Source organism: Eublepharis macularius, chromosome 4 (assembly GCF_028583425.1).
Source record: "Eublepharis macularius isolate TG4126 chromosome 4, MPM_Emac_v1.0, whole genome shotgun sequence".
Taxonomy (NCBI): domain Eukaryota; kingdom Metazoa; phylum Chordata; class Lepidosauria; order Squamata; family Eublepharidae; genus Eublepharis; species Eublepharis macularius.
The window spans coordinates 153,568,790-153,583,237 of NC_072793.1; the positions used below are offsets into that span (position 1 = coordinate 153,568,790).

At 45.4% G+C, this 14,448-nt stretch overlaps 1 protein-coding gene across 1 annotated transcript in view; it reads right to left on the minus strand.

Annotated features, from left to right (window-relative positions):
* Positions 1-14,081: 14,081 nt before the first annotated feature.
* CPNE9 (copine family member 9) overlaps positions 14,082-14,448 on the minus strand; it is a 54,488-nt gene continuing 54,121 nt past the window's right edge. The window contains exon 22 of the mRNA XM_054976419.1: positions 14,082-14,436. Coding sequence (XP_054832394.1) covers positions 14,281-14,436 — 156 coding nt within the window. The 3' untranslated portion in view covers positions 14,082-14,280. The remainder of the gene's footprint in view (positions 14,437-14,448) is intronic.

Consider the following 14,448-nt stretch of genomic DNA (forward strand, 5'->3'; position numbering starts at 1 on the left):
CCGGACAATGGAGGAGACTCCGGCGGCGGCGGCGGCGGCGGCGGCAGCAGCTCCTGCGCGGGGAGGCCCCGCTGGGTAAAGCGGCTCCTTGGCAACCGCACTTTCGCCACCGAGCGGGCCCGGACAGGCAGCCGAGTTGGACCGTGGCAGGCCGGCTGCCGTCTCCCCCGACCCCGTCCTTCTCGACCGCGCGCCGATCCGGCTCTCTCCTCTGCCACAGCCGACCCACGACCGCGGGCGAATCTGCCGCTGCGAATCGCAAGCTTGGCCTGCTGATGTCCACAGACCGCTGGGGACGGCTGAGTCCCTCTTCTCAGGCTGGGTTCTGCTCCGCTCGAGTTGGGGAGTCCCGGGAAAAGAGAGGAGTGACGGTTCTGGACATGGCAGATAGCCGTGGGGCTTATCCAATACAGGCGCCGAGTTTGGCACTGGAGACTGAAGTGGCAGGCTGTTCCCTGGGGCAGGCGGTGCTTCCACTTCGAGAAGGGAAAGGTGCCGGATCTGAAAAGGGGAACCGTAAAACGAATGGTGGCATTTTCCACCTCGGGAGACCTTTTTCTACATTGTAGATATGAAAGGGTCAGCTGCAGCCGTGCAGTCGTTCAGTGCGGTGGAGAGCTGCTATTTATAGAGTAGCATTTGTAACATGTTTGCATCTATTCGTGATTGCATACTGCAGGGCCAGTTTGTTATGACCGCAGACACCCCATTCATGATAGGTGTAAGTTCAGAGACTGAATTCTGAGCCAGGAATTCTCCTGGTGGTGGCTGAGTTCATGGTGGAGGCAAGATATGAAGCTGGGACTTCCCAGTTAACAGCTCAGTCTTTTGGCCATCACCTTGCATTAATGTCACATATGTTATACTTACCCTGGTCATCACAAAATCCAGAGAGAGTAGCTATATTCCTGCTGCAGCAAAACCAAAAGGAATCTTGGGACACCTTAAAGACCAACAGATTTGTTGTAACAGAAGTGGTTTGCCATTGCCTGCCTCTGCAACTGTGACTTTCTTTGGCGATCTCCCATCCAATTACTAACCAAGAACAATCCATCTTAGGTTCCGAGACCTGATGAGATTGGGCCTGCCTGGGTTTTCCAGGTCAGGGGCAGGAAACTTACAATATACATTTTGAGACTACAAAAGAAGGGGAGAGAAACAAATAGGAGAAGAATACCGGTTAATTCTAGTATGTGAATTTAGGCTTTGTTTCAATAAGGAAGTGTGTGCGCGCGCACATGTGCGCACATACATGCGCCAGCCAAAGGCTTTATGGTTTTGAGCTGAAGTTAAGTGAGAAGGTTGGCACTATGCAGGCCCTCTGGGAGACAGTGTCAAGACAGAGACCAGCACAGAGAGGCACCATTAGACAGCAGAATGGTACACTCCCGTGCACACTCAGAGGCACTGTTGCCTTCATCATTATTATGCACAGTGTGGATGTGGATCTGGCAACCTAAGCAACACTCACCAAGTCCCTGACAGGCCTGCCAAATTTTAATCAGTGGGGTTGGGGGAGCTGCACTGGAAAAGACAAGGAGTTTTGAAAGTTGTAAGAAACACAGAGGGACAGCGGTGAGAAAAAGAGATGTCCCATGCCTTCATGTTATATTTATTGATTTTACATAGCCATGGATAGTTCATTATAGAGCCTGATCATTCACCAGGCAAAATAGGATTGTGCAGCCAAGCACATACGTGGCCTCTGGGTCACTGCTTGAAGATCTGAGAACTATGGGATCGCTTGGTGGTTATTCAGTCAGTTTGGTGTAGTGGTTAAGAGCGTCGGGACTCTAATCTGGAGAACCTGGTTTGATTCTCCACTCCTCTGCCTGAAGCCAGCTGGGTGACCTTGTTGTGGGGATAATAACAACATACTTTGTAAACCACTCTGGATGTTAAGTCATCCTGAAGGGCAGTATATAAATCAAATATTATTATTAAGGGTAAGACATTTTGCACATCCTTACAAGCATGTATAGCCTGGGACCTTTGTGCCTTATGGAGCACCGCTCTTTGTACATGTCTTCAAAGTCGGGCCTTCTCCAGTGGGGCCCCATCCATTATGGAATTTTTGCCCTATAGAATTATTCAGAAAGAGGGCAAAAGTATGTTTCCCGTAACTGATGTGGGAAGGGTTCAGCATTCAGAATATAATTGTGAGATGTGGGAAATCATAGAATCATAGAGTTGGAAGGGGCCATACAGACCATCTAGTCCAACCCCCTGCCCAGTGCAGGATCAGCCTAAAGCATCTCTGACAAGTATTCATCCAGCTTCTTCTTGAAAACTGCCAGTGAGGGGGAGCTCACCACCTCCCTAGGCAGCTGATTCCACTTTTGAACTACTCTGACTGTGAAAAAGTTTTTCCTAATATCCAGCCGGTACCTTTGTGCATGTAATTTAAGCCCATTGCTTCAGGTCCTACCCTCTGCTGCCAACTGGAACAGCTCCCTGCCCTCCTCCAAATGACAGCCTTTCAAATATTTAAAGAGAGCAATCATGTCCCCCCTCAGCCTCCTCCAAACTAAACATTCCCAAGGCCCTCAGCCTTTCCTCGTAGGCCTCAGTCTCCAGACCCCTGATCATTCTTGTCGCTCTCCTCTGCACCCTCTCGATTTTATCCACATCCTTTTTGAAGTGAGGCCTCCAGAACTGCACACAATACTCCAGGTGTGGCCTGACCAAGGCAGTATAGAGAGGGGCTATGACCTCCTGCGATTTCAACACTATGGCCCCTTTGATACAACCCAAGATTGAATTAGCCTTTTTTGCCACCCCATCACACTGACTGCTCATATTTAGTTTACAGTCCCTGAGATCCCTTTCACATATACTGCTGCCCAGAAGTGTATCCCCCATCCAGTATTTGTGCTTCCCATTTTTGTGGCCCAGATGTAATACTGTGCACTTGTCTTTGTTGAATTGCATCCTATTCACAGCTGCCCACTTCTCCAGCGTATTCAGGTCTTGTTGAATTTTAATTCTATCTTCTTGGGTGTTTGCTACCCCTCCCAAATTGGTATCATCAGTAAATTTAATGAGCAGCCCTTCCACTCCTTCATCCAGATCATTGATAAAAATATTGAAAAGTACCAGGCCCAAAACTGAGCCCTGCGGCACTCCACTGGACACCTCCCTCCAATCTGATGAAACGCCGTTGACCACCACTCTGAGTGCGGTCCTCCAACCAGTTCCCTATCCACCCAACTGTCCTATAGTCCACAGTCTTCCAGTTTGCCCATCAGAATGTCATGGGGGACCTTATCAAAAGCTTTACTGAAATCCAGATAAATCATGTCAACAGAGTTCCCCCGATCCAGTAAGCTGGTCACTCGATCAAAAAAGGAAACCAAGTTGGTCTGGCAAGATCTGTTAGGAACAAAACCATGCTGACTTCCCCGGATCACTGAGCGGTCCTTCAGATGATGTACCCCGTTTTAATTGCTTGCTTTTTTTTTGGCAGATTTGGGTATTAACCATTTTAACTTTGGTAAACTGCTTTGGTTCTCTTAGTGAGAAAGGTAAATAATATATTATCACTTTGCTTGTAGAACAGCTGACGCATGAATTGTAACGGATATCTCTGTCCCATTCTTTGTGAAAAAGAGAAAACAGTTTTCAGGAGGGCATTTTTATAAAGGGATTAGAACTGCAGTGTAATGGGACAGCACAGGAAAAGACTTTTATAAAGGAATGGGATTATAGTCTGTGGCCATGTTGATTGTATGTATCACCTGCTTTGACTGCAGTTTCTTCTGTCTCTGTGATACACTTTCTGCATTCTGATGTGTCGTGTTTGGGGCAGTTTCCCATTTGCACTGTTCTCTATTTCTGTAATCCTAGTCCTACTGCATTGTTTATTAGATATCTTATGCTGTCTGATAGAATTGTTTTCTATACTATATTCCTTGAGTCTCAACAAGAAAGGTGAGCTATAAATTAAGTAAATAAAGGTGTGCATATGGTAATATTCAGTGATTTTTTAAAAAGAAAAACTGGACTTCTGTTTATTTGTTTACGTTATTTATAGCCCACCTTTCTCACTGAGATTCACGACGGATTACACATTGTACATCAAATACACTCAACAGTGTAACCTTGAAAGCCGTCTGGAGTTGGAAGCCTGGTTTTGGGTCACCTTCATATCTTCTCAGGCCACATGTTATCTGAGATTGAGGGAAGGAACCCATGTATGATAATATAACTGAGAAATTGATATCAGGTTCCAGACAACAGAAAGACCGACCCAAGTTCTCCAGGGGGCCTGACAATAGTTCTACTCTTTGGCTTCTTGAGGGCTCATCAAAATTCAGGCCAAGTTCAAAGATCAAGGTTTGCGGGACAATAACAGACCTTCTGAGACAATCCAGGAATCTGCCTTGCAGTGCAGAGATCCCTGGAAACCTAATCGCAGGTAGGGCAGGGCCATCAGCCATCCCATACCTTTTGTTAGGCAGGATTGCCCCTCAGGTGGTTCAGTCACAAGCTCAAGCCCTGCCCAGCCTTCGTTCAATAGGCTTGAGCTGGCCAGCTCACAGGCAACCTAATCACACAGGGTTGACTGCCCCCTTGGTTAACAATGGCCTTAATTTGGAGTTCCGTCTTCCACTCCCTTAACGTTCAAAACCCATTGTCCCAAAATTCCCAAAGGTATGACACAGTGTCAAGCTCTCACGTTTCTGTCCTTGTACTGTTCTCTGGTAATTCAGTCAGTACACTCTCATTTGTATGGGTTTCTCCTGATAATTCACCCAACTCCCAAGCCATTCCTTTATTCTCTGTTGCAATCCTTTGTGTTCTGAACAGAACTCATGTTATGTCCTATGGCCCCAAAATTACTTTAACAAGCCTGGCGCTAGAGCCAGAAATCTAAGCCCGATTCCTGGCTTCAACTCAGGCTGTGAACGCACTGGACCCCTCCTTCTTCCATCCTGATTTCTACACAGTCTGGAAAAGATATACCTGGCATTTGGCTCCTCTCTGCTATCTAGAGCCTCATAACTGGAAGCTCCTCTGTCCTGTCCCCCATTTTTCTCACATGAACTCTCCTAGCTTAAGATGTCATTCCTGCTCCAAACTGAAGTATGTGTGGTTGATTTCTGGCTGTTGTGGTGTTGGTGTTGGTTTGGATAAGGAATATGTGCTATTTGTCCATGCCTTGATTTTTAATATTGCTAGTATATGTTTAAGATAGCCCTAACCTGGACAGCCCAAGTGAGCCTGAGCTCATCAGATCTCAGAAGCTAAGCAGGATTGGCCTTGGTTAGTACTTGGATGGGAGACCTCCAATGAAACCAGGGCAGAAGAGGCAGGCAATGGCACCTCTGATAGTCTCTTGCCATGAAAACCTTGCCATAAGTCAGCTCTGACTTGAGTGCGCACTGCATGCACACACACATTCTTAAGATAAGTTTTCCCCTCCCTGATACTGTACAAATTCCTTCAATAAACTCCATGTTTCTTTTAAAATCTTTAAATCTGGTCTCTGTCATCCTTATTCTTACTCCACATGCTATTCACGGACACCTATTCAGGTAAAAGATCTTTATTTTCTTCTCCTTATGCAAACAGGCAAGCTAATCCTCCTTGGCAGTCTGAATGTATGTTCAGGTGTTTGCAGGGGGGTGGTGACACAGGGATGGGGCATCCAATAAACAATGCAATAGGGTTTGGATTGCAGAGATCTGAAAACAAGCAGAGATCTGAAACGGAGCCAAAACAAAGCATAAGCATTTAAACAGGACGTGTTAAACAATGCAGAAGTTACATAATAGGAGCATACTTATGGCTCAGTAAAAACTGCCCATTTGAGCAGCAAAATTCAATATCCTTGACAATAGATCTTCTTGTTTTATTATCACATACAGGATCAGACACCAGTATGCTGTTATGTAATATCACACTCTTAGAGACCCCATTTATTACTCTGGAATAACTTTAACAGACCTCCCTAGTTCATTGGCAACAATACACTGAACGGGTTAGGGAGAATCATCCTTCTGCAGTCATTTTAATCACCAAGGGGGGGGGGGGGTCACTTCAATTTAAATCCCTTAAATTTTCTCAAATATGAACCCATAAAATAAGTATAATGACGACTTCTTTGTAAAAAATGGCTGAAGATGATGTGTCCAAGAGGTGGCGCTGTGACATCAGAGAACACTTTCTTGGGCACTCTTTCTTGCAAGAGCTTGGAGCTCAAGAGGGTCGCCCCAAGCAGAAGGATGTAGCTGCCTCTCTTGCCTGTTGCTGGTTTTTCATTAAAACTTTGTCCTTCCCTAGAGATTACTCAAACCAAAGATGTTGTACAGCTGAGGCTTAATAAGGGAAATTCAAAGGAAGTGTTGCTCCAATACCAGCAACTAAAGGAAGGAGCAAGGGGGATTATTCCTTTGAGATGCAGAATGGGACAATAACTTATTAGCAAGAACATGGCCTGCGTTCTCAGCTTTGGGCTGTTAAGTGAATGCCGTCCAAGAGGTAAACAAGATAGGAAGGACTGTGTAATCTGGAACTTAAGAGTACAACAAGGATGGCTATGGTGGATCAGAACAAGATCCGTTTCACTAATGGAAGAAATGTGGTAGAAAAGCTCAATGGAAGCAGCCATATCTTGTGTGGATTGATCTCAACATCTGGAAATCGGAAGTATATCATAGAATGTACGTCCACAGATTCCATTCACAGCCAGTCAAGGATAAAAATTATTGACAGGTCTATTTTCCATGAGCATATCTAAAGTTGCCAGGAACTGGGAGTCCCAAGTTCAAATTTCCATTCTTGTCATTGAAGCTCAGTGGGTGCCCTTGGGCTGATCAGGCTAACCTACCTCACAGGGTGGTTGTTGCGAGAATAAAAAATGGAGGAAGGAAGAATGATGTTTTAAGTCACTCTGAGTCCCCATTGGGAAGGAAAGTGGCCACTGCAATATTCTGTGCTCATTTATTCCTTGTATCAAGTAAGAGCCAAATATTGTTAAGTGATTCGCCCACATGGTAGAACATACCCTGTGATTATCCAGAATATTTAAAGGTCAGGCAATCAGCACACCAGGGAGAAACTAACTAAGGAAATACAGCTAAAGAAAACCCAGTGCATCATTTTTATCTCTTTTGTACTATTTCAGGTGGATTCAATAACCTTAATCATCTCTGCTTGTTCAGGCTGATTCAGATATTACTTTCTTGAACCTGATGCAGGTGATCCCTGCCTTTAAAAAATGGGTAATTTGTAATGTTTGAATGGCTACTCAAGTGTTCTTGATTTTTGCTGAAAATGCGCATGAATCAGGAAGCTGGTAATGGCCAGATGCTACCTGATCCATACTCTTGTGGCATAAAAGAAAGTTTCAGGATGCGATGGTAGTATTACAAGTATAGGATTCTTCCTCCTCCACTCTCCTTTATATCCGCATAAGCAACTCTGTGTGATCTTTATTTTAACTGCCCTAGCTTCCAGCCTATGATTGCATCAAGGGCCTCTAGTGAGCCAAGAATTTATATTAATCACAGAACCTTTATGACATGATCTATAATTACATGTTGTTTTTATCGAACCTTGGAGGGGGATCTGAGCTAAGCCGGTATGTCTGTCTGGCTCCTCTAGACCCGAGGCTGAGGTGTGATGATAAAAATATTACTGTGCACCGATATGGGTGCTCTCTCTAGATCTTCTCTTTACTTTCAAATTCATGCATCTGACAAAGTGGATTCTACTCCTCAAAAATTTATGCCAGAGTTATTTTATTAGTCTTGAAGGTGCCACGGACTCTTCCTTGTTTTTACTACATCAGATTAACACAGCTACCCTTTGGAAGTCAGTTTTAGTTCTCGAGAACTTCTGCCACGGTTATTTTGTTGTAGTCTTTCAGATTCCAGAGGGATCTTCAACATGCCACAGGACTATTGCTTTTGCTGCGACGAACTAATAGGACTACCCTTTGGGAATTTGTCCCCTGGCCTGAACATTGATGTGGTATGATGATTACGAATGAGTTGTTCAAAGTTATCTGAAATGTGAGTCATGTCCAATTGTTACAGTTAAGACTAAAACCAAACAAGTCTGAGACCAACTTTACAACGAAGGTGAGAATTTTGCGGTTGGCAAAAGTGATACTCTTCAGGCTGAAGATGCTGATGAAGATAGAATCGACTGATTGTATAGTTGCACCCTTACCCCAATTTATTTACAGTTGAGTAGACATTACTGCTTCCCTCCCCTACTCTATCCCACCCCAGAAGGAAACATACTTTCTAAAGGCTGCCCTGAATTTCCCAGGAAAGAGAGAGCAGTATGCATGTCTACTGTGGAAGGGCCTGGAAGCAATGGATTTAGGGTAGGGGTTGGACTCTGGGTAAATCATAATGTCCTAATTGGGCACCTCTAAGAATTCCTGGCCAGTTCCTGAAATTAATCAGAATGGTTATTTTCCCTCTGAATTTTTCTCATGTCTATATTTGCCATAGATGCTGGACCAGAATAGCTGCCGTGGGATTGATGGGGCCCAGTCGTAATGTCGTTGGATTGCCCATTCTGTTTCCAGCCAAAAATTGCCACTTGGACTATGAAAAATAAAGCGTACTCTATAGAAGATGCAGGCTTAGAACATATCTTGTCTGCCAAATGGGAAGAGGAAGTGAAGGCTGTTAGTCACTGCAATCTTTTATTAGCTCTATGCTTGGAACTGATTCACGAATTAATGTTCCTGACCTGATGGCTGTGAAGCATCAGCAGCCACAGAAAAAAGGAATAAAATTCAGAGTGAAAAATTCTAAATTCTGTAGCCAAAAATGGGAAATTCTCAGCCATAGATCCGCTCAAGTTTCAAAATTAACTTAATGGGATTCACTGGCACAGAATGTGGTAGCTACTCTGATGGTTTTAGAAAAGGGCAAGCAGGGGACCTACAAGGACTTGCGAGGGGACATCTAATTTCCCTCTGTATCCCATCCCCAACTATTTCCTCTTTCCCTTCTCTGGCAACCCTCATAGAGTCTCTCTACATTATACTTCTTACACAAGGACACTCAAGTGAACGGAGAAGCAATGTTAGCCGGGATGTATAGTTTAAAAAGACAGAATGGAAGGCTGACAATTTTCCCTCTCTACAGGAGGGTAGTTTAAAAAGACATTTGGCAGAGATGCTCCTCAGAGGGTCTGTTGATTAGATGAAATTAACAAACCTTTCCAGGAGCGATCTGGCTCTGTCTTTTCAAACTACCTTCCTGTGGAGAGAAGAAATTGACAGAGCCTTCGGCTTTTAAACTATGCTTCCCTGCTAACATGGTGTCTCCCTTCACTTGAGTATCCTCATGTAAGAAGTATTGTGTAGAGAGATTCACTCTCTCTCTCTCCTTTCCCTGCATTCTCATCTTACCTTCTCCCTCTTGAGCAATCCCTCCTTCCCTCCTCCGGCAGCTTCTTTCCCAGAAAAGTCTGGTCCAGTTACACAGTGGCTAGTGCTCAGCTGGGCTCAGTTTGTGACAGCTGGTTGCCCCACAGTTGCACAGTGGCCTGCAGACAGTACTTGGTCAGCCCAGTTGCTCTGAAGCCTAGCCATAGCAGCCCTAGCCCCTGTGGAGCAGCATGCAGGAAGGAAAAGCTTGGAGGAGAGAGGGGGACGTCGGTGCTATGCTGTAACATCATATCTGGTTGAGCAGGTAGAAGTGATGTCACAGTTATCAGCAACTTTCTAGGAATCTCTCAAACCTCTATGGCATTTACTACAGAAATTGAGGGAAATCTTAAGAGAGTTGCTGGTGATGTGATGTCAATTCTGCATCTCAACCAGTAGCAATGTCACAGCATTCATGATGTGGTCCCTCCACAGGCACTGCCCCAAAATTGCAAGCCAAAAGAAAACAACCCTACAGTGGCTACTGGCACTGGGCTGAGTGGTGTAGATATAAGCTTGCCAGCACTCCCAAGTGAGAGTTGGCATCCCCCATTCCCAGTGCTCATTTCTGAGTGGAGGAAGGCGAATTTTTTTTTTAAAAAAAATGGCCATTGGGCTAACCGCATGAGGTCACTTTCAGGGAAGATCCAGAAGGAATGGCAGTCCTCTTTAGGAATCACCAGAAACACTATACTTTTACCATAGAGTTTCCAGAGATTCCTAGAGGTGAGGGGTCACTTCCAAGTTTTCCTGGAAATGGCATTATGCCGTCACCACTGGCTGCCCTGCATGTCCCCCTCCCAGTATCTCACTGTGACCAGCAACCCAGTGATTGCCTCTAGGGCTGTTCCCAGTGAATCCTCTTCCATCAGGGGTCATGACAGGGATGGGGAAGGGACCCTTTCAAATGCTGTCCAAGTCCACCCCGTTCCCCACTTCTTTTGGCTTCTTTTCTTAATGTTACAGGAGTGGTCTCTATTATTTGGGGGTGTTTTAATACCTTTTTAAAATTTAGATTTCAGATTTTTCTGTAAACTTGGGACTTCCTTAAGGTTTTTAGAGAAATTCCCCCTATATGTCCCTACCTCCATTTTGCGGATCTATTCATCCACACTCGGTGGCCCAGCTTGGAATTAGATACACGATTAGACAAATTCATGGTATCTATCAGTGGCCAGTAGATGGGACAACTAAACATAGGGAGAAAACTACAGGTGTGCACTGTTTCATATATTATTTGAGCATTTCCTGATGGAATTTACCTGGTTGCTGGATGCTGGACTAGATGGACCTTCGATTGGATCCAGCATCATTCCTCTTATGTGATGCCTGCATAGTTTTACCCTACCTACCTGCTCTGTGCTGATGATGCAGTTTCAATGGTGGATTAGAGGTGTGTTCATATTCTATTTCTTTGTTTGCTTGGCATACGGTTTGAGAAAGATAATTAGGAGTTATGGAATTTTGGGAGCAAGAACTGATGGGAGCAACTATTTATTGCTGATTTATTTTAAAGATGTACTCCTGCACTCCCATCTTACAATTAAATGATCTCCATGATGGCTTGCAACAGATGGAAACAACACAAGAACTGCTTCAGTGAGAACATGTCTCCCAGCTTATTATGGATGTAGTGGTTAATGGTTCAGGTTCAGACCCCCACCCTACCACGGACACTTTGCCAGGTAACTTCTCTCAGCTTGGCCTGCCTCAGAGGGTTGTTGTTATGATGGTACAGCTGAGGAGCGGAGAGTAGAGTGCATCACACTGAGCCCCTTCAGGAAGGGATGATAAATGTTTACTAAAATAATTAACCTCTTGGAGGTGGAGTGGCTGAGAGAGACGCTTGTGATGTTCAAGCCTCTTTTCAGGTAATACAGTTGGTGCTGTCCTTCCATGTGTGCAGGAAATGTATCCCTTCCAGGAAATATTCTCTGTATTGATGGAATACATTTCTACTAGGCCATAATTCAGCGGCCAACCACGTGCTTTAAGTGCATAAGGTCCCGGTTCAATCCCTGGCATCTCGAGATGAACGGTTCTCCAGTGCTGGGAAACACGTCTGCCTGATACCCCAATCAGATAGCTGCTGCCTGTTGGGAAGTACTGGATTAGGTAAACAACAGTATAAGGAAGCACCATACATTCTACACCACTGGTTCTATTATAATTAAGCAAAGCCTGCCTAAGTTTCCCTCTGCTACCACAAGGGCTGTAATGTTGCTAAAGGATTCTGCCAGATTCCATATCCAAGGCTCTTGCTCAAAAGCTCAGATCCTCAAGGTCATAGTGTGAAGCAAGAGGAGTAAATGTGCTGAGGGGAATTGGGGGGGGTGGGACAAAAAGAGGAAGGTGGACTTGGTTGCCAGCATCCCTCACTATGCCTCCAACCTAGGCTAAGAAAGCTGGCACTGGCAAGGCCATCTGCTCCTAAGGTTTAATGGCCGGCCTGCCCTGAGAAGCGGCCCAGGAATCCAGCCCCCTCCCTAAGCGAACTGGAGTATTTTGTGCAAAAGCCCAAGTGATGGGTGTGTGTGTGTGTGATGATGAGCTCCTTTGAAGCTGGCATTGCTGCCTGGGCTGGCCCTCCTGCCGTATCAAATGAGGCAGAGGCATCCTGCCAGCTGCTACTGTGGCGCGTTTTATTCACAGAGGATCAGCCCCTGGGCTGTGCTTTCCCTTTCATGAGCTGAGATGAAGTAGGCCACAGGCCCCTGTGGCGGGGAATACTGTCTTCCCATCTGTTCGCTGGCTTTCACTGGCTTCTAGCAACCGGACCCCCTCGCAGGCTAGGTGGGCCGCTCCTTCCGCTGTGTGAGAAATAGCCCTCCGAGAGACTCTTAAAAGGAGTTTAGAATTGGAGATGTATGCAGGGGTTGGGGAAGAGATGACAGCTGGAAAATTCCTGGAGATTTGGGAGTGGAGAAATGCCATAGAGTCCACTCTCCAAAGCATCGTTTTCTCCAGGGGAACTGATCTATTAAATCTGGAGATCAGTTGTACATCTGGGAAATCTCCAGGTCTCACCTGGTGATTGACAACCCTACTGCGAGGTATAATGTCAGGGTTTTTGCCCCATCGTGTAGGCAAATAGGGTGAGACCAGCCTTAAATGCTTCCACTCCAAGAGCATTGGACCTGTACATGCAAGTGTGACCAAGGTCAAACAAGATGAGATTGCAAGATATCCACAATAAAGAAAGATCTGAGATCTCGCTACATGAGTGATGACCATGCCGAGATCTCTCAATATTTTAATTTTTTAAAAGCAGTATTAGTGGGAAGCTTGGATTAGGACCATGGCAAAAGTTAGAGAAAAGGCCCACGCTAGATAATTGTGTATTTTTGAACAGGTCTGCTGATTCATGTGTACAGAAAATGAGCGGTATATGTTTTAAAACAGAAACAGAGGTTGAGGAGCAAAACTCTGCCCTCTTCTATGCCTTGTTTAACTGTACTCAGCCAAACCATTTCAGGGTTTTCCCCAGTGCTGGGTGTTGACATTTATTTATTTTATTTAAAACATTTCTGCGTCGTCTTTCTACCCAAATAGGGTCCCCAAGGCGGTGAACGTCAAATGTTAAAATGTTTCAACATTAAACACATTTAAAATAAAGTATATACATGTTTGTTGGATTAAAAATAGACGGAAAGTCATACTGGAAGGCATCTGAGCTGGGAGAAGAAAAAAAACCCATTCAACTCAGTGCGGAGAAGTAAGGCATGAGGAGCGGCTACAGTTTAGATCTCCTTGACTTTGTTTTGTTTCAAGACGCCCCCACAAGCCAATGTTGCCGGTGCGGCACCTACCTCTGCTGCCTCTCCAAATGAGAATGTTAACTGCCTGTCACTCTGGGATGCTTCCTTCTAACGGGGCAGTCCTAACCTGGGTGAGTCCCTTATAAGCCCATTGATTTCAACGGACTTTGAGGGATGTCTTTCTCTGATTATGGTTGCACTCTCAGCGCTGGCAGGCAGGCAGGATTCCTTGGGCGAAAGGTTCAGTTCCTGAGAACTTCATCCCATTTGGATTGGGGAGGGGAAGTTACACTCAGAAATGCATGTCTTACCAGTGAAACCAAACAAGGAATACAATCAAGAGAATGGGCAGGCAGTATAAGGACAGTAAAGGGGAAAAAAGGTAGAATGAAAAGACCAAGTCTGCTGGGTGCATCAGCTTTCCTCCAAAGATCTGATCTTTTCTGTTACAGTAAAATTGCCACGTTCTACTCCACCTTTCCTGCCGGTGCAGGAGGTTCTTGTTAAGAATTCCCACATCCCAAGCCCTTCTTCACATCTGCAACTTGAAAAATATGGCATTTTTCCACTGAAGGCTTTGCTGCGAAGCAAACACATTTTTTTTTTAAAAAAAGATCCCCTAAAAAAGATAATTGTACTAAGTTTCATCAGGCATTGGCATCATTCTGACCCTTAATCTGTCCCCCGGTGGAACAGTAGGGGTTACTCAGCAACAATTACACCCTCGGGGGAAAAAAGCAGGAATTCCTGGGACCAAGGATGGTTTTATTGTCAATATCCAGGCAGAACAAAGCTAAATGACACCTTATTTAGCAAATTTGGCCTGAAGGTAACACCACCCCAGGCCCCCAGCGAGATCCCTGCGTCCTTCCAGCTTTCCTTCAAGTCCGTCTCCCTTGCCAGGGCTGCTTTGTGGAGTCATCCACTTGAGATTCGGGGTGGCCTCATGCTTTTTGTGCAGGTCATGTGCGAGGCATGCAGTCCATAGCCTACCTGCCTCCCCGTAGAGATACCCCTTCCCCCAGGATCTAGCCAGCTCTTAATGAGAGAGTGGAGACATCCCATGTTGCCCAACCCGCAGGGTTCATCTCAGTCCCATTGGCTCAGGCTGCACAGAGGGTGGCGTTACTGTGAACTGCTGGAGGAAAGGGGCTTGATGTCGTAGCTCTTCATGTAGGAGAGGAGCTGCTCAGGGATTTCGGCTAACACATCCTTCGCCAGGCGTGCCATGCTTAACACCTGGTTCCCCGAGTGGTCAATGTAGTCCCGGAAGGGCACAAACTGCAACAGCAG